The 21,475-nt window shown below is 39.7% G+C and overlaps 1 protein-coding gene across 3 annotated transcripts in view; it reads left to right on the forward strand.

Annotated features, from left to right (window-relative positions):
* APBA1 (amyloid beta precursor protein binding family A member 1) overlaps positions 1 to 21,475 on the forward strand; it is a 143,860-nt gene extending 122,385 nt beyond the window's left edge. For 2 of the 3 annotated variants that reach the window (XM_074953269.1, XM_074953270.1), the window contains exons 6-13: positions 5,407 to 5,439; positions 6,551 to 6,637; positions 7,149 to 7,334; positions 11,120 to 11,299; positions 13,256 to 13,468; positions 18,401 to 18,520; positions 19,235 to 19,375; positions 19,812 to 21,475. In XM_074953269.1, coding sequence (XP_074809370.1) covers positions 5,407 to 5,439; positions 6,551 to 6,637; positions 7,149 to 7,334; positions 11,120 to 11,299; positions 13,256 to 13,468; positions 18,401 to 18,520; positions 19,235 to 19,375; positions 19,812 to 19,883 — 1,032 coding nt within the window. In that variant the 3' untranslated portion in view covers positions 19,884 to 21,475. The remainder of the gene's footprint in view (positions 1 to 5,406; positions 5,440 to 6,550; positions 6,638 to 7,148; positions 7,335 to 11,119; positions 11,300 to 13,255; positions 13,469 to 18,400; positions 18,521 to 19,234; positions 19,376 to 19,811) is intronic. The other variant, XM_074953271.1, reaches the window with a different exon arrangement.

A 21,475-nucleotide genomic window follows, 5' to 3' on the forward strand; every position in this document is an offset into this window, starting at 1 on the left:
TTGTCCCATGCCTAACCATACTTATTCCGTACCAGCATCTCATTGTACAGTTTCAAAGTTAACATAGTTCCTTCTCCACAGTGTGTTTTTTTTATTCCCTAGTTCTTAAGTTGTGTATTATAGCTAATTTATGAAATGTAAAAATATTACATTTATTAGTGGTTGTCATTTTTAAATAAATAGTTCTGTAGATATATTTGTTTCCTGGTGTTCTTATTCATAATTAAAATACAGTATTAACTATGGCTAAATTCTGCCCAATACCCGATACAACCCACTTGGTACTGAGGTACCTATTTGGCTTGCCCATGGTGAACACCAGGCCCGGTGTTTGTATGCCAACAAGTAAACAAGGCAAGGCACACAGTTACTCACTTTGGTGACATTTGCTCCAGTGTAGAGGCCCACATAAAGGCTCTCATTCCATTTAAGACTCACTTAAGACTTTAACATGGGACCATGGGAACTTTGACAAGCCTTGAAGTAAATTTCAGGAACTATTGGCTACTTGTACAGAGGACTGACCTGCAGGGAACATATTGCACCAGCGCCCGTATGGCTACTCTGGCTCCCTTTTTATTTCTAGGTGAAATTTAAAGTGGTGATGTTAATCTATATAAAGCCCTAAGTAGTTTGGGTCTGAGATTCCTTAGAAATATTTTATCTTCCCTGGCTCTTGCCATGAAATCCTGGCTCGTTTGTAGATTCTCTGTGACAGATGACCCACCTGAATCTCTGCTGCCCATTTCTTTTGTGGTCATGGAAGGATTTGGCCCAAAATTTTGAAGCGTCATTTAGAAACTATTGTTAGTGTGTGTCCTGCTCCTCGTTCCTTTTATAGCACTGACAGGTTTAGTGCAGTAAAGTGTTATGTGCACACACCGATACCAGACAGACAAAACAGCTTTTTAAAGATTTGATTAAAGTAGAAAGGCAAATGCATTTTGAACATCCTGTAGTTAACCTACATCCAGAATCTCCTGATGTCTTTTCCTGTTAAAAAGTGTAACAAAAACTGTGAATTGATAGGCTATTTTTTTAAAAACTCAAGTGCCTGAAGCTAGGAACATAAATAAACGGCCTGATTTTTCAAAGGTGCTGAGCTCATGGAGCTCCCATTGAAGTCAGTGCCTTGCTTCAGGATCCCAGGTCTGAAAATGTTCTTTTTTGTTTAATGACCATTGATAAAGTTTTCCTGTAGTAGAGAGAGATGGCTTTTGACCACACATTTTCTCAGCTTGTCCTTAGATAGATTTTGCAGATCTCAGACACAGTTCTGCTTTGCTCATGTACCTTTCTTGTTATATATAGAAATAATTTCCCCCCAGGCTTTTTCCCTGCTAAGTTCAGTCAGGTTATACCATTGCATTGCTTTAAAGATATTCATCTTAACATTGGTGACCTGGTGAGGTTGTTCCTATTTTACACTTAAAGGCACTTTTCCATTTACTCTTGTCAAGCAATAGTCCATCATCTTATGGTTACACAGAATGAAATATGGATTCATAGAGTATCTTTAATAATACAGAAAACCTCTGTCTAGATATAAAGAACAGGAATTACACTGAAGTCATCCATTTGACCATCTGGTTGACTAGGGGAGATTTTTAGAACAAAAATTATTTTAAAAGTATATTTAGTATTAATGAAAGGTAATGGGGAGACAACTCTGGAGAACAAAGTCTGTTTATTCATAGTACAAAGGCAACATGAGGGGCTCTGATACAAGTGGTGAGCACAGCATAGATGCTTGAGTAGGTAGATGGAATGTGAGCTGGTACAGTGAAAACTTCCCCTTGTTATCCTGACCTGGGAGAACCACTTCTAGTGATGATAGGTCAGTTCAGTCCCTGTGGGGAAAATTCATCTTCATGTACCAGGCCTATGCACAACTTAAGCCCTCAAAATAGAGCTTGGATGGAACTTAAGTGATACCCAGACCTTTGTAAAAAAATAAATGGACAAAAATCTGACATCAGGAATCATAACATTCAAAAACCGGTAGGAGAACACTTCAGCCTCTCTGGCCACTCAGTAAAAGACTTAAGGATGGCAATTCTGCAACAGAAAAGCTTCAGAAACAGACTCCAACGAGAAACTGCTGAGCTTGAATTAATATGCAAACTAGATACCATTAACTTGGGTTTGAATAGAGACTGGGAGGGCTGGGTCATTACACATATTGAATCTATTTCCACACGTTAAGTATCCTCACACCTTCTTGTCAACTGTCTAAATGAGCCATCTTGATTATCACTACAAAAGTGGTTTTTCTTCTGCTAATAATAGCTCATCTTAATTAATTAGCCTCTTACAGTTTGTATGGCAAATTCCACCTTCTCTGTATATGTGTGTGTGTATGTGTATATATATATATCCTTACTATATGTTCCATTCAATGCATCCGATGAAGTGGGCTGTAGTCCACGAAAGCTTATGCTCTAATAAATTCATTAGTCTCTAAGGTGCCACAAGTACTCCTGGGTTGTTGTTTTTTTTTGTGGATACAGACTAACACGGCTGCTACTCTTAAACCAGATCTTGTGTGGGCCCTCTGCACAAGGATGAATTTCACTCTGTTCATTAGTTTGCACATCACTTTGAGGCTAAGATGCATTATATAAATGCTGAGAATTATTAATTCTTTGCTGAGACTGCCACAAAGGTAGTTTCAGCAAGATGGTGGTTTTTGTGACGTAGACAGCTGTCCACTGAACTGGGTGAGACCATCAAGTAATAATTTTGTTGACCTCTGAATCTAAAGGTCCAGTTATGTAAAACCTTACTAGTAGTCAATGAGAGCTATTCACAGAACTAAAACTACAGCAGGTGGTGTATTCAGGATTTGGCCTTTGTTAGCCAAGACTTTCATTCATTACCAGAATGAGATAGAATTGACTGTGCGACCTAAGAGTTGAAAGGCTCTGTTAGTCTCTACTAATCTCCGGAGCTAGCCATCCTCCCAACCTAAGCAGATTTTAATTGTTGTTAACATCTGGAATAAGAGGATGAATCTCACAGCCTGGAGAAAAAACAGTGATTAATTTAGATTTCACCAGCAGATTTGATCTGTGTAGGAGGCCTGCACTTTTTTGAATACCAGTTGACCCCATTACTGAAAGGCATTGACACAATCCATATCCGAGGATTGTTTAAAAGCCTACCCATTATTATTATTTAGGTGCCATCAGTGTGCTTACAAGACATAAGAAGATGCAGTCTCTGTCACAAATAATTAACAATCTGCAATAGATACAGTGTTTATTAAAATGTGTACAGATATTGGTAGTCAATATAGCAGCAAAATGTCTCTTTCTTTTAAAAAATAATGGTAATGAATTTTTTTTTAAATTGTAAACAAATCATAGATAGACCAAATACATCTCAATCAAATGAAATACTTAGGACTTGTCTGTCTTCAGTGTATTTACTAAAGAATATTAAGTTTAAACTAAGGTTGTCTTATATTTTACTCATAATGGTGTGAAAAGAACCGCTTGACTAATGTAGCTAGAATTATTTGTATAGTATGACTGAGCTTGTCTGATACTGTTTCTTGCATAAAAGGCATATTGGTGTTACGTTTTCATGGACTTTTTCCCTTTATTTAACAGCTACAGATTCCAGCCCCTTTCATGTTCACCTTCTCTGGAGTGTTAATCATTTCTTAAACATGAATGTGTATTCTAAGCCATTACATTAGGGTTTTGTTAAATGTTTGAAAATAGTATTCCAAGAAGGTCAAATAAGACAGCGGTCCTGATTCTGCTCCCATTAAGTCAAGAACAGAATCACAAACTACAGAAGAGGTTGCTCTGGCTCACCTTTCACGTACCATATCTGCATTACCTAGTTCTGACTCAAGCAGTTTTTTTTTTCATTTCCCTTTGTGACAGACATACTCCTTTTGTGAGACCTAGTGCCCTGCAGTATTGAAAAATTTTGACTGCAGAGAAGCTATGTTTTTGAACACGGTTAGAAAAATATGCCAACTTGAGGCATTATTTTAAGGTTTTTTTTTATTTATGCAGCTGTTACTATTTCAGAGTAGTTTTATTTTCTCTGAATGCCAGTGACCATACTTTAGTGTAAAGATTTCAGCATGATCCTGTTCACATTGCCACTAGCAGTAGTTTACATTTACCAGACTTGAATATGTTTTATAATTGGTAAAGGGTTACTGCAAGTGATGCTGAAACGTCTGATTTTGTTTGTAACTAAAGAGCAACATTTCAGTATCAACTGCTACTTTCAGATTGGTTTAAAGCACAACCTGCAGAATTAATGTGTGAGCACCGGTGACCAATGTTCAGTGCATCTGTGATTCCAGGTTCCTGTTCTGTGGGCCTAATAGCTATTAGTAATGTATTTATAGATAAAGCCTGGCATAATTGACCACACAGCACACACATTAAGTTAATTACATGTTACTACTGGAACTAAAATGGAAGTCTACCAGCAAGGTGAGTATCATACTTGTCCAATAAGCAAGTCCACAAGAAAAGTCACCAAAGTCTGTGGATTTTTTTTTTTAAACTACATCTGGAGTTATTTGCAGAAGATTTATAAGTGCTTGATAATGGAGTGACAAGAATTATGATTATCGCTGTCTCTCATTGGTAGCCGATAGAATCTCTTTTGATATTGAACACTTACATAGTAATACAGTAAAAAGCTCCACGACAGCAGCCCATTTACAGGTGGATCATCTGGAGAGTACGCACCCCTACCCAGGGAAGATGTTTGGGTATATGCGAGAGGCATGGAAAATGTCCTTGTGCAATTGGCATGGGGAATTGTGGTCCCCAAATGCCTGAGTCTAAACTTAGTAAGCACATGGGTGTGTATGCATTGGGGCAGATGGGTTGTTTGTTTAAATGTTTTTGTCATTTTGGTTTTTTTAGGATCATTTAACATTTTTGACATTTTTTCCCTTTATAAGTCTGTGCGTACATGCAAAATTGTTAAGTAACCTGAATCTAAGACCTTAAGATCTGAGAGAGTTTGAATATTAAGGTTCTGATTCTTCTCTCACTTACACCAGTTCTGCACTTGTGTAACTCCAATGATTTGAAAAGAGCAACGAGTGATTTGTACGAATGTAAATGAGAGCAGAATCTTGCCCTATGTTTTTAAACTTAGCTGTCTTTTTTTTTTTAAATTAAATAAAACTAATCCGTATTCTTTCTCTCTCTTTTCTGGTGCAGGTTTACTTTTTAAAACCTATTGTGTTAAACGTGAAACTCTTTTTTAACCAGAACGAAAGAGAGAAATCCAAGCAGAGACTAACCTAGACCAGTTACTAGACAAATCCTGGACATTAGTGTGTAAATCCCTGCTTGACTTGAGTCTCTGCAAATTCTTCTCTAACCATTCTCCTATCTCTGTTTATTCCATGCTAAGCAGATGGCCCAGAAATTAGCCAAAAGCAGGAAGAAGGTGCAGTACAACCTCCATCAGCTTGATGTTATGCCTGTTTATTTTTATTTTTATTCTATTTTTTGCCTTTCTTACTTTTGATTTTGTGTTTTTATTTTCTGCATCCAGCAAGTTTTTGTTCAGGTTTATTTCAGAGTCACCACACAAGTTGACATTTCCCAAAGATCAGTTGCCTGGTTGGCCATTTTTTGTTGCTTATCATTAGCCATTTCATGTTAGAACGAGGGTAAATATTGGATTTATCAAATGTAAACAGACCGAACCCAGAAATACCTACCAAATAAACAGGAATGACATGGTAAAGGTTTTAATTCTATAAAATGGCATATTAAAAAGAAATGACTCTTATTTTATCCCTTTCTAAAGACTATTTTTGGTTAACTTACAGATGTGTCAAATTGCTGGATGCAAAAAAAAAAAAAGTTTACATATGTACACTCACTTTATACACTGAGATTACTAAAATATGAGTCAATTTTGTTCATGGAGTTCTTAGGTGTCGTGGAACAAATCTGATGCATTTTAAAGTGCAAGCATTTGCTCTATATGTTTACAAATGTACATCTTCTGGAGTGGGTTAGTGCTTTAATATTCTGTTGTCTGACCGTAAAGACCCTCTTACCAGAACTGCATTATAATTGCTTAATCTGCATCTGATGTGTACATTTTTTCTCACTAGCCTGAGCAGTCACTGTAATAATTAGAATCCTGTAGAAATCCTGCAGGCAAGAATTGCCCTTAGTCCTGTACATTGCTCATGCAAAAAGCCTTTTTTAATGTGGCATTCATGTTAAAATGAAAATCATTTTGATTTCCATGGAATGATTATACAGTTCGTGCTGCAGTGGGTTATAACTTCATTTGATCAGAAAGAGGGTAGGGAGTTTGAATGGAATTAACAGTTTTATAAATAATACTGAATCTAACACACTTTCATCCCTATATATAGTTTCCATATCTTTGTGTTTATCTTTAGCTTCTGCAATTTAATACTCTGTTTTGCATTGCTGTTCTGGTGACTGTGTCTTGATGCGCCCCTGTTTGTGATCTAACATCATTATTAAGGCTGTTCTCTGATGCATTTGCTGACTCTAATCCATTTTATTTGCAGGCCCCAGAAGGTGAATCTCAGCCCATGACTGAGGTGGACCTCTTTATCTCTACGCAGAGAATAAAAGTGTTGAATGCAGATACACAGGTATAGGCAAAGATGAGCCCTTGTCAGGGTTGGACCTTGTCAATATTGTAGTAGTGGTTCACTCTCTATTGAACTGTTATTGAAAGGTATCACAGTACAGCATTTCAGATAGTCTAGTGCCATTAATATGTCTGTTCTCAGTGTGTCTCAGATATTTTTCACTATAATGCTTAGAGAGTTTGGCTGAGGTAGCTAATTCCAAGTCCTTAATCCTCTGTGTAGTGCATGTTCAAACCCTCTGATCTGGGTCTTTGTATTTGGAGTTCTTTTACCCAGTAAATATAATAGCCATTAATTTTTTCTTAATGGGAATTTCAGTTCATTTGGTGGAACTGACACTGCTGGTTCCCTTTTCTTTCACATCTTTTCATACAGAATACATAAAGTTAGCCTGTGTTTGTATATTTACTGCCAGTTGTTCTTACATTGTTAGTATCTATTTACATGATGCCAAAACCATGCTAAGCATTTGCTCAAAGCGAGCACTGATCTCAGGATTTCTCTTCCTCAGGAAACTATGATGGATCATCCTCTGAGGACCATTTCCTACATTGCTGATATAGGAAATATCGTTGTGCTGATGGCTCGGCGGCGAATGCCTCGATCTAATTCCCAGGACAATGTGGAGGCATCTCACCCCTCTCAGGATGGGAAGAGGCAATACAAAATGATTTGCCATGTCTTTGAATCTGAGGATGTAAGGAGCTATTTTATTTCATTACTTTGTTATGCTTGAGAATATGATACCCATTTGTCAGGATAGGATTGAAGTCTGTGGTTGATGGTCCTGTTTGATTTTTAGTTACATAAAAAGAATTCGTCTAAAAAGAGGAACTTTTCTGCCTTTTGCATATTGGGTCCTTTTTGGTTGGTTGTCATTATTAAATAAGAAACTGCATTTAGAAACACAGATTTTCATTTTATGTGTTTTAGTTTTGTTCTTAATGTAATACCTTTAACAGACATTGAGGGGCAGAGCCTCAAATATTGGCTGCTGTCACAGCTAGTTTCACCAGCTGAGTATCTGCCCCTGAGAGTCAGCATCCGTCACAGTAACTTGTTTCCAGGGGGACTTGTACCCATGAACATTGCTGCTAGGATCATAAATGCATGTCATAAGGATTATGCAGCTAGGCCTTTCCTGTCCTTGAGGATGCTGCAGTTGGAAGGGATACGCTGAAAGCATTTTAGGAAACCCATTCAGTGATGTAATATATATGTATACTTCTGAAGTGGCCTGCATGCAGATACCTCCAAGCAGACACCTGTAGTGGCAGGGTATATACCTTGTCCATACTTCTTCAGTTTTTGAAAATCTCAGTTGAATTTGTAGATTCAGGACCAGAGTCAACATTGTGCTTTACGCTGCTTTGAAAGATGCAAAGCATCTGTAAACCCATTTTAAGTTAGCCAATTAAACTGGGTTCATGACACTGTGAGGACTGTAGAAGGCAGGTTCTGTGATCCACCACTAGGTGGCATACTAAGTTGTCTCTGTTATCTACCATTGTGTCCTCGCTGTTCTAGGCCCTAACATCTGGGGAAGATACATCAGTCCACACAATTCTCCAATTTTATGTAATTTTTTTAACTAAGCTAAATAACTAAAGAAAAAATGTAAAATAAAATTAAACACATGGGCAAATCAAATTTAAAATAAAATTTATTAATATCAAATAATAAATTAATCTTGTTATCACGTTAATGCTGAATAAGATAACGATTTTGTGAACTTTATCTAGGAATATGGGAAGTCAGTATATCTTGTTTAGCTGTCAGCCTGCAGAATAATAAGGTATTTTCAATTTCAGTGGTAACTGATAAACTTATTTCAGTCAGATGATTGCTACAGGGAGTGTCAGATCACGCCTACATTGAAATTTAATGTTTAGACCACAGCTCTTCTGCTAGTTAACGTAGCATGCCCAAATGATGAGTGGTTAGGTGATGATCTATTTATTTTCCCTGCCCCCTGAACATAGGTTTATAGGAGACTTTCCAAAACAATTCAGAATAACACAGCTGGTTACATTTAGGTGAAAATAACACACCTCCCAACACATAAAATGTATGTGTGTGAGATCTTTTAGACAGCGAAGTTATTTAAACCAAGGTCTGTTTTTAGGTCTTTGAGAAACTATTCCATAGGCACCACTCTCAGATAAATTCTGTGGGTTCTGTCCACATGCACAGACCTGCTACCAGTCACCTGCTAGAGTTAAAAAGAAAGACAAGTGCAAGAATGCTGAGGTAGAGGCATTCCTCTACTAATGAAAATCGGAAAAAGAAAACAAACAAAGGTGATACTTATACAGGATGGCTGTTGTGACTCTTGTGATTTCCTTCAACTCCAGGAAACTGGTATATGGTTGAAAAAAGTTCAGTCAGTGGCTTTCTCGGCTCATCTGGTTGTCAATTGGACTTGCTGGCTGGTTATAGGCTGCTTGCTTATAGATGTCAAAAACATAGATGTTGAGCATTTCTAGACTTGTAACCCACATTGACCAACTGAGGGCGGAAGAAGCATAGGTCTCTTTATCAGGCATGGTGGCATCACATGGCAAGAGGACAGAAGCAGTTTTCTTTTCCTTCAGCTTATGAAGGTGGTGATGACAAGGCTGACTGCTACCCCTCAGAGCTACTTTTTAGGAGTTTGTTGGCAAATCAGAATGGGGCACTCCCCTTCTGAAGTCACAAGTGTCACCTAATGAGGTTTAATTAGGTCACATTAATGCAGATCATGATCATCCCCCCCATGAGTAAATGTTGGCTTGGAAAGTCCTAAATGTCAGGAGATGAAAAACCTATCAGCAGTCAGTCAGGTGGTCTGACAGTATTTTGAGACATTTGAGGAGACATGATCAACAGTTTTGGGTTACATGACATTATTTCAACCATTCTGCAAAAGTTCTGATTAAGAATTCAAAATAAACTGGAAAAAATACAGAGCTAGCAAAAAATCGCAACTTTATCTGTTAGAAGTAAAGAGCCCTGATGCTCCACAGGGTATATTATCTTAATCTTGTGTCTGTTTGTGTGTATTATAATCTCATTTTCTCTTCTCCAGAAGGACAGTTAGGTAGCCCCATAAGCGTTTAGTTTTAGAATGATCTTACTCTACCCAACAGCTAACTGGCAATCATTACATCATCAAACACTGGGATGCTGGCCAAAACTTGTCCCTGCTTTAAATTGCCCTAATCTGTTGAGGAATATAATGTGCAAATCCTAGAGAGACTGACATGTTCAAGCAACAATCACAAGAAACTATGTGACTCTTTCTGCTGCTTCTGCAGGAGCAATTAACTAACATAATTTCTTCCAAATTATAGTGCTATGGTCTACGAACTCTGTGCCCAAACAATTAAAGTGGTGTTTTAATTTCAGCTCCATTAAACACAGGAAGATGGGGAGTTAAATACTTAAATGGGAAAGGACAATCGATAGGGAAAGAGTTTATTTTTGGGTTTCTAATAAGATATTTTAAGCAATGGAGACTAAACTATTGATAATGGAACAAATTTTCAAAAGATCTCAGTGCTAGATTCCTAACTACTCAGCATCTACAGTTGGGGCCAGATTTTCAAAAGAGCTCAGTGCCCAAAATCTATCCATTTATTTTGGTGCTTAAATGAGAGTTGAACTCTTATGAAAATGTGGCCCAACATATGTGTGTGTGTGCGCGCGCACGTGTGTGTAATTGTGACCACATCCTCTTAAGTGCCAGTGATCATCTGTTGTCATCAATGAGATCTGCACCGGTTTGAGAGTAGTGTAACATAGTCAGTCTTTATCAGATGGACAATAGGTAGCAGATATAAATATAAGCAGGGTGACTTCAAAAGAAAAAAAGAGGAACAAATATTCTTTTAAGAGTCATATTTTTCCTATAGGTGTGTTCAGGTAATGCTGGCTTGTAAGAGAATGATGATACTGCTTGTGGCTAAAGGGCAGAGAGCCCGGTTATTATCTGTGTTACCCAATAGGCATCCAAGACAGCTAATGTAATATAGTGTTCTTGTTCTCCAGCCTAATTGTCAAACAATGAAGGAAGGATTTCTTTGTGTTTACTTCAGCAGTTCTCATCAGTGAAAGGAAAGCCCACTACTCTTCCTTTTCAGTTGTAACATGTTGCTTTGCTGAGTTAAATAATCATATCGGTCGAGGATAAGATTGTTGGGGATTTTTTGTTGTTGCTTGTGTGTGTGTGTGTGTAATTTTTGTCCAGTGCCTAGAGCTTGGGATAGAGGTTCTTTTTATTCACACAGAAATCAAAATAAACTAATACAGGACAAGTTGGAACCTGGTCTTTAGTGTTATAAACGATATTAAAGGAAAAAAAACTGGAATTGATTGAAGTGGCTTATTAATATGGGGGAACTATTTTCAGCATGATCATAACTTCAAGCGTCAGCGAACAAGACCATCAGCAATGCTATGTATTTGATATTTTCCTTTCCTTTTTGGGGGGAACTGCTGCAGGCACAGCTGATTGCACAATCCATAGGTCAAGCATTTAGTGTGGCCTACCAGGAATTCCTGAGGGCAAATGGAATAAATCCAGAAGACCTGAGCCAGAAGGAGTACAGTGACCTGCTCAACACCCAAGACATGTACAATGATGACCTCATTCACTTTTCCAAGTCTGAAAACTGCAAAGACGTATGTACCAGTCTTCTGATTATAGTAGCATTAGGCTGGTCTGTCCCAAATGCAAGCTAATACTGGGAGCAATTAGAAAGCCATTAGCGTTTCCCATAAATGACTTTCTTCAGGTCAGCCTGGAGCACTCTTCTCCCTGGTAAGACACTCAGTGGCAATTCTGTTTGAAGAGTGAACAGGGAACCCGTCAGTTCATCAGTGTTACAGTGATTTGCCATCTGTTCTGTGCTGTTTTACCAAACAATTTTCAAATACGTGGGACACTGCACATCAGTAAAAGGAACTTAAAACAAGCTGTTGATTTAACAAATAATATACCTTTTATGGAGACATTAGGGTTGGTGAACACATTTGTCTCCAGGTTTGTTTTAAAGCAGTGTATTTTTTTTGCTTGTTTTATTAATAAAGATGAACCAGTGTACCATTGCAGTGTATAGGGTATGTAATCCAGTCTCCAGCACATTCTCACTGTTGTAGTCCTGCCTGCACCACCCCATCACCACCACCTCCTGTGAGGCCCTGGGGTCTACGTGGTCAGACCTGGTGGCTGGAGTGGTGGTCGAAGCTGGTCGTAGGGTCGGGAAAGAGCTGAGGACAGCGCTGAAACTGGAGACAGTCCATGGGTCAGAGTCCATAGACAAGCCAAATCAGGATCGTACTCAGAGTCAGGAAGCAGGCCAAAGATTGAAGCTGGGTGGAGTCAGTCCAGGGACCTGGGGGTCAGGAGTCGGGGGCAGGGCTAGAGCAGGGTCAGGAGCGAGCTGGAGCAGCCTCAGGACAGGGCACGGACAAAGCAGGGGGCAGGAACCAGCATAGGATAGGATCAAGGGCAGGCTTGACTAACTTGCTGTGAAGCTGAAATACCTGTGCCTTGGGGCTATCTGATCTGGGCCCTGGCGGGGAATAGGCTGCTGCAGCACGCCAGAGGGTTGAGTCGCTGCAGGTTCTGCTGGAGGGGTGAGTCACTAGCTGATCATTAATATGTTGACTTATTTCACGCTAGAAATAAATTAGAAATTTGTTAACACATCTGTTTCATTGTTTTTGCCTTGGAGTGAGAAAGAGACAGAGAGGTTGTGTGTGTTTCTGTATTGGTGTCTATGCGTATCAGGGGTAGGCAAACTTTTTGAACCGAGGGCCACATCTGGGTATGGAAATTGTATGGTGGGCCATGAATGCTCACAAAATTGGGGGTTGGGGTACGGAAGGGGGATGCGGGCTCTGGGATGGAACCAGAAATGAGGAGTTCAGGATGTGGGAGGGGGCTCTGGGCGGGGCAGAGGGTTGGGGTGTGGGGGGGGGCAGAGGGTTCTGGCTGGGGGTGCGGGCTCTGGGATGGGGCTGGAGATGAGGGGTTGAGGGTGCATGAGGGTGTTCCGGGCTGGGACCGAGGGGTTCAGAGGGCAGGAGGGAGATCAAGGCTGGGGCACAGGGTTGGAGTGTGGGAGGGAGTCGGGTTGCAGGCTCCGAGTGGCACTTATCTCAAACAGGTCCCGGAAGCATGTTCCCACTCTGGCTCCTATGTGGAGGCGCAGCCAGGCGGCTCTGCGCACTGCCCTGTCCATAGGTGCCGCCCCTGCAACTCCCATTGGCCGTAGTTCCCTGCCAAAGGGAGCTGTGGGGGCAGTGCTTGGAGTGGGGGCAGTGTGCGGAGCCCCCTGGCTGCTCCTACGCATAGGAGCCAGAGGAGGGACATGCTGCTGCTTCCGGGAGCCGCGTGGAGCCATGGCACACGCAGAGCGGGGCAAGCCCCCGACCCTGTTCCCTAGCTGGAGTGGGACAAGCCCCTCTCGCTGATGGGAGCTCAAGGGCTGGATTACAATGTCTGAAGGGCCGGATGCGGCCCCTGGGCTGTAGTTTGCCCACCCCTGATATTTATGTATGTGTCCACACGGGCTGTATTCTGTAGCTGAGAATAATATCAGTTTGAAACGATATTTCTATCTCCTAATTCAGGTTTACATTGAAAAGCAAAAGGGAGAAATTCTAGGTGTCGTGATTGTGGAATCTGGCTGGGGATCCATCTTGCCCACAGTTATTATAGCCAACATGATGCATGGAGGACCAGCAGAGAAGTCGGGAAAGCTGAACATAGGGGATCAGATCATGTCAATTAATGGTACCAGCTTAGTCGGCTTACCACTCTCAACATGCCAGAGTATTATAAAGGTACAGGGAATGTTCTTAAATGTTACACATTTAAAAACTGTATGGGAATAGCAGAAGACAATAAAGATGTATATTAAAGACGTTCTCTAAAAACACTCATAATTTGCATTTGTATAGCAATTTGTATCCAATGATCTCAAAGCACTTTGCAAAGTCTAATTAATAAAGCCTTGTAGGCCCCTGTGAGATGGGAAATATTAATATCATCCCCATTTTACAGAGGGTGAAATGAAAATGCAGAGCTTTGACTTGCGTAAGTTCACACAAGATGTCTATGGTGAGCTGAGAATAGAAGCTTGGATCCCCCACAGTCCTGGGCCTTAACCACAAGACCATCTTTGCCACCCTGGCCTTACTTTGTGTTTCATCATTCACAAAGTGCAAAACTATTCAGAGAAAAAGGGACAGATCTTGAAGCCATATCTCAGTCTTGAGCAAAACTTCCATTGAAGTCAACTGGAGCCTAGCTTCAGTAAGGACTGAAGAAAAGGATCTTGGAATTTGACCCAGAGTGCTAAGACTGATAAAACAAATGTAGTAACTGGATAATTTATATTTTTAAACTATAAAACATGTTTGTCTTCTACATGATCATGGCGTTAACTTGTGAATATTTTGAAATGTACATTTTTATTTCAACCTAGTAACGCTATGGGACATTTAATTGGGACAAGTTTCCTCTAATTTACATGAGTATGTGATTGCAAAAAGCAGGCATGTCAAGTGGAAAAGAAGAACTTCTCGAGTAGCTGCAATTTATAAGAGAACGGGTATTTAATCATTTCTGTTTCATGGAAAGAAAATACTGCATCCATTGAGAATGTCAAAGGCACAACTAAATTGAAACAAATAGCTACCCTACAACTTGCTGCACTACATGGTTTGTAGGTCACATACTGAAATGATACATCTGACATCTATAAATTCTTCGTAAAACAACCCAGCAAAATGCAGAGTAAAGTTGGATTTTTATACTCCTTTTTGCTGAGTTCTTGCCAGGAGATTTTCTTTAGATTGTTTTGAAATAAAATTATTTTGTCTAGTAGTTCACAAAATAAATGTCTATGTGCCCCTTCCAAATTGTGTGTAGGCTGTGGTTGGTTTCTTAGCACTTGAACTAAAAAATTGCTACAAAGATTTAAAATATGTGTATCTGAAAATACTCAGCCTAGCACGTGAACATTTAATGTGTTCTGACCATTACTCCTTGTCTGAGTGCAATACAGTCAACCGTGGTAAAAGCAGCCTGGTTTCCTGAAAAAAACGTATGTCTAATAAATCAACTTTCTGTTGCTTTTTACCTTGGATACCTAGAAACTTGATGTTATAGCTGCTTTATTCCCTTTACCCAGGCCCTCTTTAAATGTAATTACATATTCCAAGCTCAGACTGTTTCTTAATGATTAGGACAAATTCAGCCCAGGATTATGCTGGCATATTCATGACGCTTTCAGATTGAAGATCTAACCTGCAGATGGAGGAAGATTGGAGCAAGAGAAACTGGCTGCATCCTTCCCCCTGGAAGCCCAAAATTAGGAGGATCTCACCAAGATGGAAGCCAGGGCTTGATTTAGCCTCTGCTGATGTTGAGGCAACTAAGGAGATCACAGCTGAAAACTAAGTCTCCTCCCACCTGAAAGGAAAGGGGGTGACAGCAAAAATAGCCTTGTGTTTCCTGGGGCTAAATGCCTACCTCGAGGGCAAGGGTCTGTAGCTGGCATAGAGAGGTGCAATTGTTAAGGAATTCCAATTACACCAACCTGAACCAGCTATTTTGTTACCAGACCTCTTACTGTTCTCACTTTTGTTCTGCTTGTTCCCCATCCCACACCAGTTATTTCCAAAAGTGTAATTATTTGCAGGCCTGGCATATAGAATGTCTGCTTCAGCGCACTCCTCCTCTTCCAGAGTCCTTCCAAATGGACGGCTGCGATGGTGTCTTGAGAATCTCCCTGGTTGCTTCTCCAACAAGAGCACCGCCACTATCTCGTTGCTATGGAGATCTCATTCTGACACACATGCTTCGGTCCCGTTTTTGTTGCCACATTTGGCTGTTGTCATGGGGACTGCTGGCCTTTAATCTTGTCCTTCCAATGAGACGATGACCCATAGATTGCAGTTCTTTTCAGCAAACTTATCTGGAGCTGTTCATACATCAGTTCTGAATCACATGCAAAAAAAGATGTATATTATATATATTGCATGTGATTCAGAACTAATGTATGAACAGATCCAGCTAGATTGCTCTAAACCATTGCAAACGTATGGGTCATCTCCTCCTTGGAAGGACAAGATTAATGGCCAGCAGTATGTATATTATCGGCCAAAATAGATATTCAGAGAATGTGCAAAGATCTTACCATTGCAAAAATTCCTTAGCATGCTATGAACCAGGCTACTGTACAAACAATTGGATGTTTGTGAATAATGAGAATACTCACAATTATAGAGGATTTTTTTTTTAAATGAGGGATCCAAACCTTCATACTAATCAACCATAAACTAAGTGCTAACTGACGGGATTAGGAAGAAACTTCCTGTTTGCAATGGCTATTCCATGTCTTATGTTGCTTTCACCTTTTTCTCAAGCATCTGGTGTGCATGGACCCCTGGACTAATCTAGTATAGCACTTTTTCTATTCCTATTGGCATGGATTCCCGACATATAAAATATTATGAACTGACTATGTTTAAGGGTTGCATTATTTCTGTAAAATTTAGAAATTGCTCACTAGGAGCCCGTGTTTCTTTCTTTTAAAAAGGAGCATACAAAAATACATGTGCAGTGCACACTTGGAGTTGCAAACAGACATACTTGGCACAAATGAATGCAAACTGGATACTTACTATTTGCTTGTTTCTATGTATTTAGTCCATAAAGGCTGATTGCTCTATGGTATGTCGATGATCACTGATTGTGATTAGTGTATGCATCGCAGACAGTAAATAAAATACATGGAAGTAAATGGAATGAAGTAGAGCAAAAAATACAGTGGGCCTTGTGTTTTGCTGAGAGCCAGCTGGCTGTGGAACTGCCTCTTCTCACTTCATAATCTCATTTGCTTTGGTTCCCAAAGCAGCATGCTCACTTATAGCCAGCCTGTGTTGCCTTGATTAACAAGCCATGCTGAGTGCAGTGCTATGCAGAGACCAAAGAAATGAAATGCTTTGGCACTCTTTCCTCATGGTTTGTCCTCCCACCCCTGAGTGGGTGCATACAACTGCCATAAATATAAATAGGCAGTTAGACATAGTTGTCAGGCAAATAGACCCTCTTGGGGCGATGGGTGAGAGGGTTGAATGGATCTGTACTTAACATAAGCTCCCAAGTAAGCACCCCCTTCCTTACTTAGAATCAAATTTAATATAGCCAGTTTCTTTCCTCCATTAAAGGAGAGAGAAGTTTAAGAGGCCGTTTTAAATTGCACTTGATTGCATCTGCATACTAGTAGAAACAGTAAGTATGAACACCATTAGCCCAACAGGGATACTTTGGTTACTTCCCCTTAAAAAGAACAGTGGGTTATGTCTGTAGATCAATAAGGATCAATTAACAAAAACGTCTTAGACTTAGCAGGTTGGCTTCGGGCATCTTCTCTATTAGAACAAAGGCATGGACTGACTTCCAAACTAACCTGGGTGCTGAAGGGAAGCTGGTTGATTCAGTTCAGATTTGTCCTCCCTCCCTTCCCTTGCTATCCCACGCCACTTCAACCTTTTCCCCCTACAGATAGGTGAATGAAGATTTCCTCCTCATTTTTGGCTTCTCTACTTGCTTGGTAATGGACTGCCATGCACTCTGGGGTTGTTCTAAAGCTATTTGCCCCAGCAGAATGGCACAAACACAGAAGTACTGGGTCTTGTAGAGAGAGGTCCTACAAAATCAGCAAGAAAAAAACATTTGAAAGCTTGGGAACTTTAGTATAACTCCCTGTACAGATCAGGAAATCTTTTCAGACTATGAGTAACACCCTAGTCCCATTGAATTCAATTGCAAAGCTTCCATTGACTTTAATGGGACCAGGATTTTACTCTTTGAGTAAATCAGACAGATACTGGAATGTTAAAAGTAGCCACAGGTTTCTCAGGCATTAACACAGCTTTTCTTTTTTGGGGGGGAATTGTGATTGTTGGAGGTTGTCTGTGTATTGCCTGGACGTTTACACTGTATTCTAGTGTAGAGAAATGTATGTTCCGTTATGGACACTTTACAGGAAAAAAAAGATAGACTGAGAAGATTAGGTGGGTTGGTCTATAGGAAAGAGTGGTGAGAACTTCAAACCATGTAAGGGTCAGACATATGCAGTCATCTTCTATTTTGATAGTGCTTTGTTGTGGTTAACCAGGATTACAGGTTGAATGTGATATTCTCAGTTTAGAATGAGGGAGTCTCTGAGCGTTGCTTATACAAGCATTCAGTGGGCAGGACTTAAGTAAGTTCTGCCTTTTGCATTACAGAATTGAATGCGCATATCCAGGAAAGGTACCTGTTTGCAGCCATTTTAAGTGCATATTTAAGACTTTATTTTTACAACAAAATATGTGACAGTTTTCAGTTTAATTGCACAGACCTACTTCTTCACCTCCTCCCCCCCCCCCCCCCCCCAGCTTTCTGTAGAACAACGTTCTGTGTTCCAAAATAAAGAAATTGCCCACAGGAATCTAATTTCTTGGCAGTTTAAAATGACCATGTCAAAATGTTGACAACTAGAGGTTGACATTGCATCATTCAGTTAACAGGTTGTCATATTGCTTGTATCTGGTACTTATTAGGAATCCGACTTTGTAATGATGAATACATAGCAAACTGCTTGCTCAGTATTATTTCCAAGTTAGCATTCAAACTATTGTTTTATTTCAGTGCCAGTTTTCAGCTGTCTCAGCCCACCTGCACCCATAGTTGTCATGGTGTATATATATATTTTTTTAAAGGGTTTGAAAAACCAGGCCCGGATTAAACTGAATATAGTGAGATGTCCTCCAGTAACTACTGTCTTGATCAGAAGACCTGACCTCCGATATCAGCTGGGTTTCAGTGTACAGAATGGGATCGTAAGTAGCTTTCACAATCCTTGGGTTTCTACTGTGTTGCTTTTTATAGCTGTGAAATTTTTTTGCAAACCTCTCGGCTCATCAATGGCTATGCACACATTCTGACTGTAAGACATAAAAACTGACTTATCAGAAAATTTATTACCTCCCCTATGGCTGATCCTCCTTTCCAAGTCAAAAGCAGGAAAAGATACTTTGTCATATTAGAGTATAAAGTCAACCGTAGGAATAGGAGAGAGATTTTAAGCTAAAGAACCAAAAGGGGCAAGTTGTTCACAGGCTACATTAGTCGTATATCTAACTGAGCCATTAAAGGTCTTATAAGAAAGAGTCTTCTTTACAATCAGAGAAAGTCAAAGGCATATATTCTAAATCCTTTAGAGACTATGGACCTATGCAATCTCCTAAATTTTCAAAATGCCAGTGTCCAAAGGGTTAATACTAGTAATTTTCAATGGCCAAATTATTTTGTTTGTTTTTTATGCACCTAGAGGAGGTGGTGTTCATTATGTTTTATAAGCCAAGTACTGACTTTGTAACAGTTACTCTAGTCCATTTTACCCTGATTTGTGTTTCACTGTATTTTAAAAAAGAACTCTTTTACACTTTGGAGACTGGTTTATTTAAATGTTGAGTTTGTCATTTGTGAACAAACCTCTGTTGTTTTACAATTTAACATTCTTAGCATTGATAACTTTGTCCGTTCCTTTCAAGATCTGTAGCCTTATGAGAGGAGGTATAGCAGAGCGAGGAGGAGTACGAGTGGGCCATCGGATCATTGAAATCAACGGACAGAGCGTTGTAGCAACACCCCATGAAAAGATCGTTCACATTCTCTCAAATGCTGTTGGTGAGGTAGGAACTGGATGGATGATATTACACATTTCAGCACCATTGCCTCTCGCTGCCTACCACCAGCCAAATATAAATACTGGAAATGAGAAAAGGATAAACCAGGCTTTATTGTTAAAGTGATTTCATAGTTTTTAATAGAAAGCCTGCGTGAGGGGTGCTGAGTGCCCAGTTTCTGTTAACCTAAGCAAGGTTTGCAAGAACTCAACACCTCTCAGCATTGCGCTGCAATAAACCTTAGCAGAGGCATGAAAACTCACTGGTTACATCTTTCCCCTGTACTATGTCACTGCAGCTACTTCCTTCTCCTCGTCTTGGGCCACTTTCTCCCTTACACATACATACCCTCTAAGCATGAAAGCACACAAACCCTTTTATTTCCAAAGCGTTGCATCATGTCTATGAGGAGCATTGACTGATTTGTTTTGTTTCCACCCAGATTCATATGAAGACCATGCCAGCGGCCATGTACAGATTGTTGACTGCTCAGGAGCAGCCAGTTTACATCTAAGGCCGATACCTCACCTTCACAACATGCATGGAGGATGTTTCTCCTCGTCAGTGGTTGTGTTTCTAGTACTGCATTTTTGTGTCTGCAGAGACATCTCTCTCTCCTCCTCTCTCTCTCTCTCTCTCTCTCTCCTCTCTCTCTCCAACATTTTGCTGTGTACAGGGAAAAAAATTTCTATTAGACTTTTTTTTGTTGCATCTTTTTACAAGTTAAGCTTTATGTAATTCCTCACAGAATAGAAAAATTAGTTATTCACAGCTAGTTTAACAAAGGACTGATTGCACTTCTTCAAGCTCCGTCATCAGTCGTATTTCTATGGCCATAACTCGACAACACAAATACATTAAGTATTGCTAAATTAGAAAGCTTGCTTTACAAACAGATCAAACCACAGGGTAAAGTTCTCCTCTTGGACTCAACATAGAAGATTTTTGACTCCATTATACTGTTCTCTCTGTGCACGCTGAGCGTAACATTACCAAGAAAGAGTTCAACATACACAGGGAGAGCAGAGAACCAAGGGGATAGTTTTGCCCTAAAGGAGATGTTAAAAGCATATGAAGAATGAGTTAATGAGTAAGTGATGTTGTGGTAAAACTCATAATTCAAATGCGCACCTTTTAATTGTCTTTAATGTTTATTCTTCAGGATCATGTAATCTCAAAGGTGGTTTGTATGTTGCTGAAATGCGTAAGTGTGTCATTGTCCTCACTAGCGCATACTAGAGGAGGTACTTTCACCATTTGGTCTCCCAGGTATGAGAGTCTTTTTTTCCCCACCCAAAAAATCTTTCCTCATTTTTAGATGTAGGATATCTTTTATATCCCCCTCCCTACTCAGAGGTAGGAGAATGTGAAGTGGCCTGTAAATATACAGCAGGAATTATATTTTGGGGGCTTTTGCTGAAAATCTAAATTTTTAAAACTCTTAAATACACAATTTCTCATTGGTGAGTGTGGGGTGTGTGTGTGTGTGTGTATATATATATATATTTAAAACTATGTGCTTGATATTTATGAAATTTGAACAAAAATAGGTCTACATACAGTTGTAAGTAGTTTTATTACTCTGAGCCAGTATTAACATATCTTTGGTCCAAAGACTGTTTACTTTTTTTTTCTTTTGCTCATGATCTGGATAACAGTGGGGGAGGTCGGATGGGAGTGAGGAGAAATTAATTTATTTGTAAAGTATATATATATAAAAGTTAATCGATGGTTCTCCATTTGTAGGACACTAAAGGGTTTTTATGTACTTGTACAATGAAGAAGAGGGTTCAGAAATGTTGTGGTGGGGTGCATGATATCAAGGATTTGCCTATCTATAAATTTTGGAGAGTGGAGCGGGGGGAGGAGGGGAAGAAGATAGTAATAGTAGTAGTGACTCTCCTCTCTCCAGAAGGAGAGACCTCTCTATTCATGTACAGTAGTTGTGTTCCATTAGTCCTGTGTACTCACATTTAAACTCATATATAACTGTGAATTTTGACCAGTCGGATGCCTTTAAATTTATCAAAAGTAGCAGCTTTTGCTGCATCTTATTACGACACAAAGATTTAATGTAATGAAAATACTGGAGCAGGACAAAACAAA

The sequence above is a fragment of the Natator depressus genome, chromosome 5, assembly GCF_965152275.1.
Source record: "Natator depressus isolate rNatDep1 chromosome 5, rNatDep2.hap1, whole genome shotgun sequence".
NCBI lineage: Eukaryota > Metazoa > Chordata > Testudines > Cheloniidae > Natator > Natator depressus.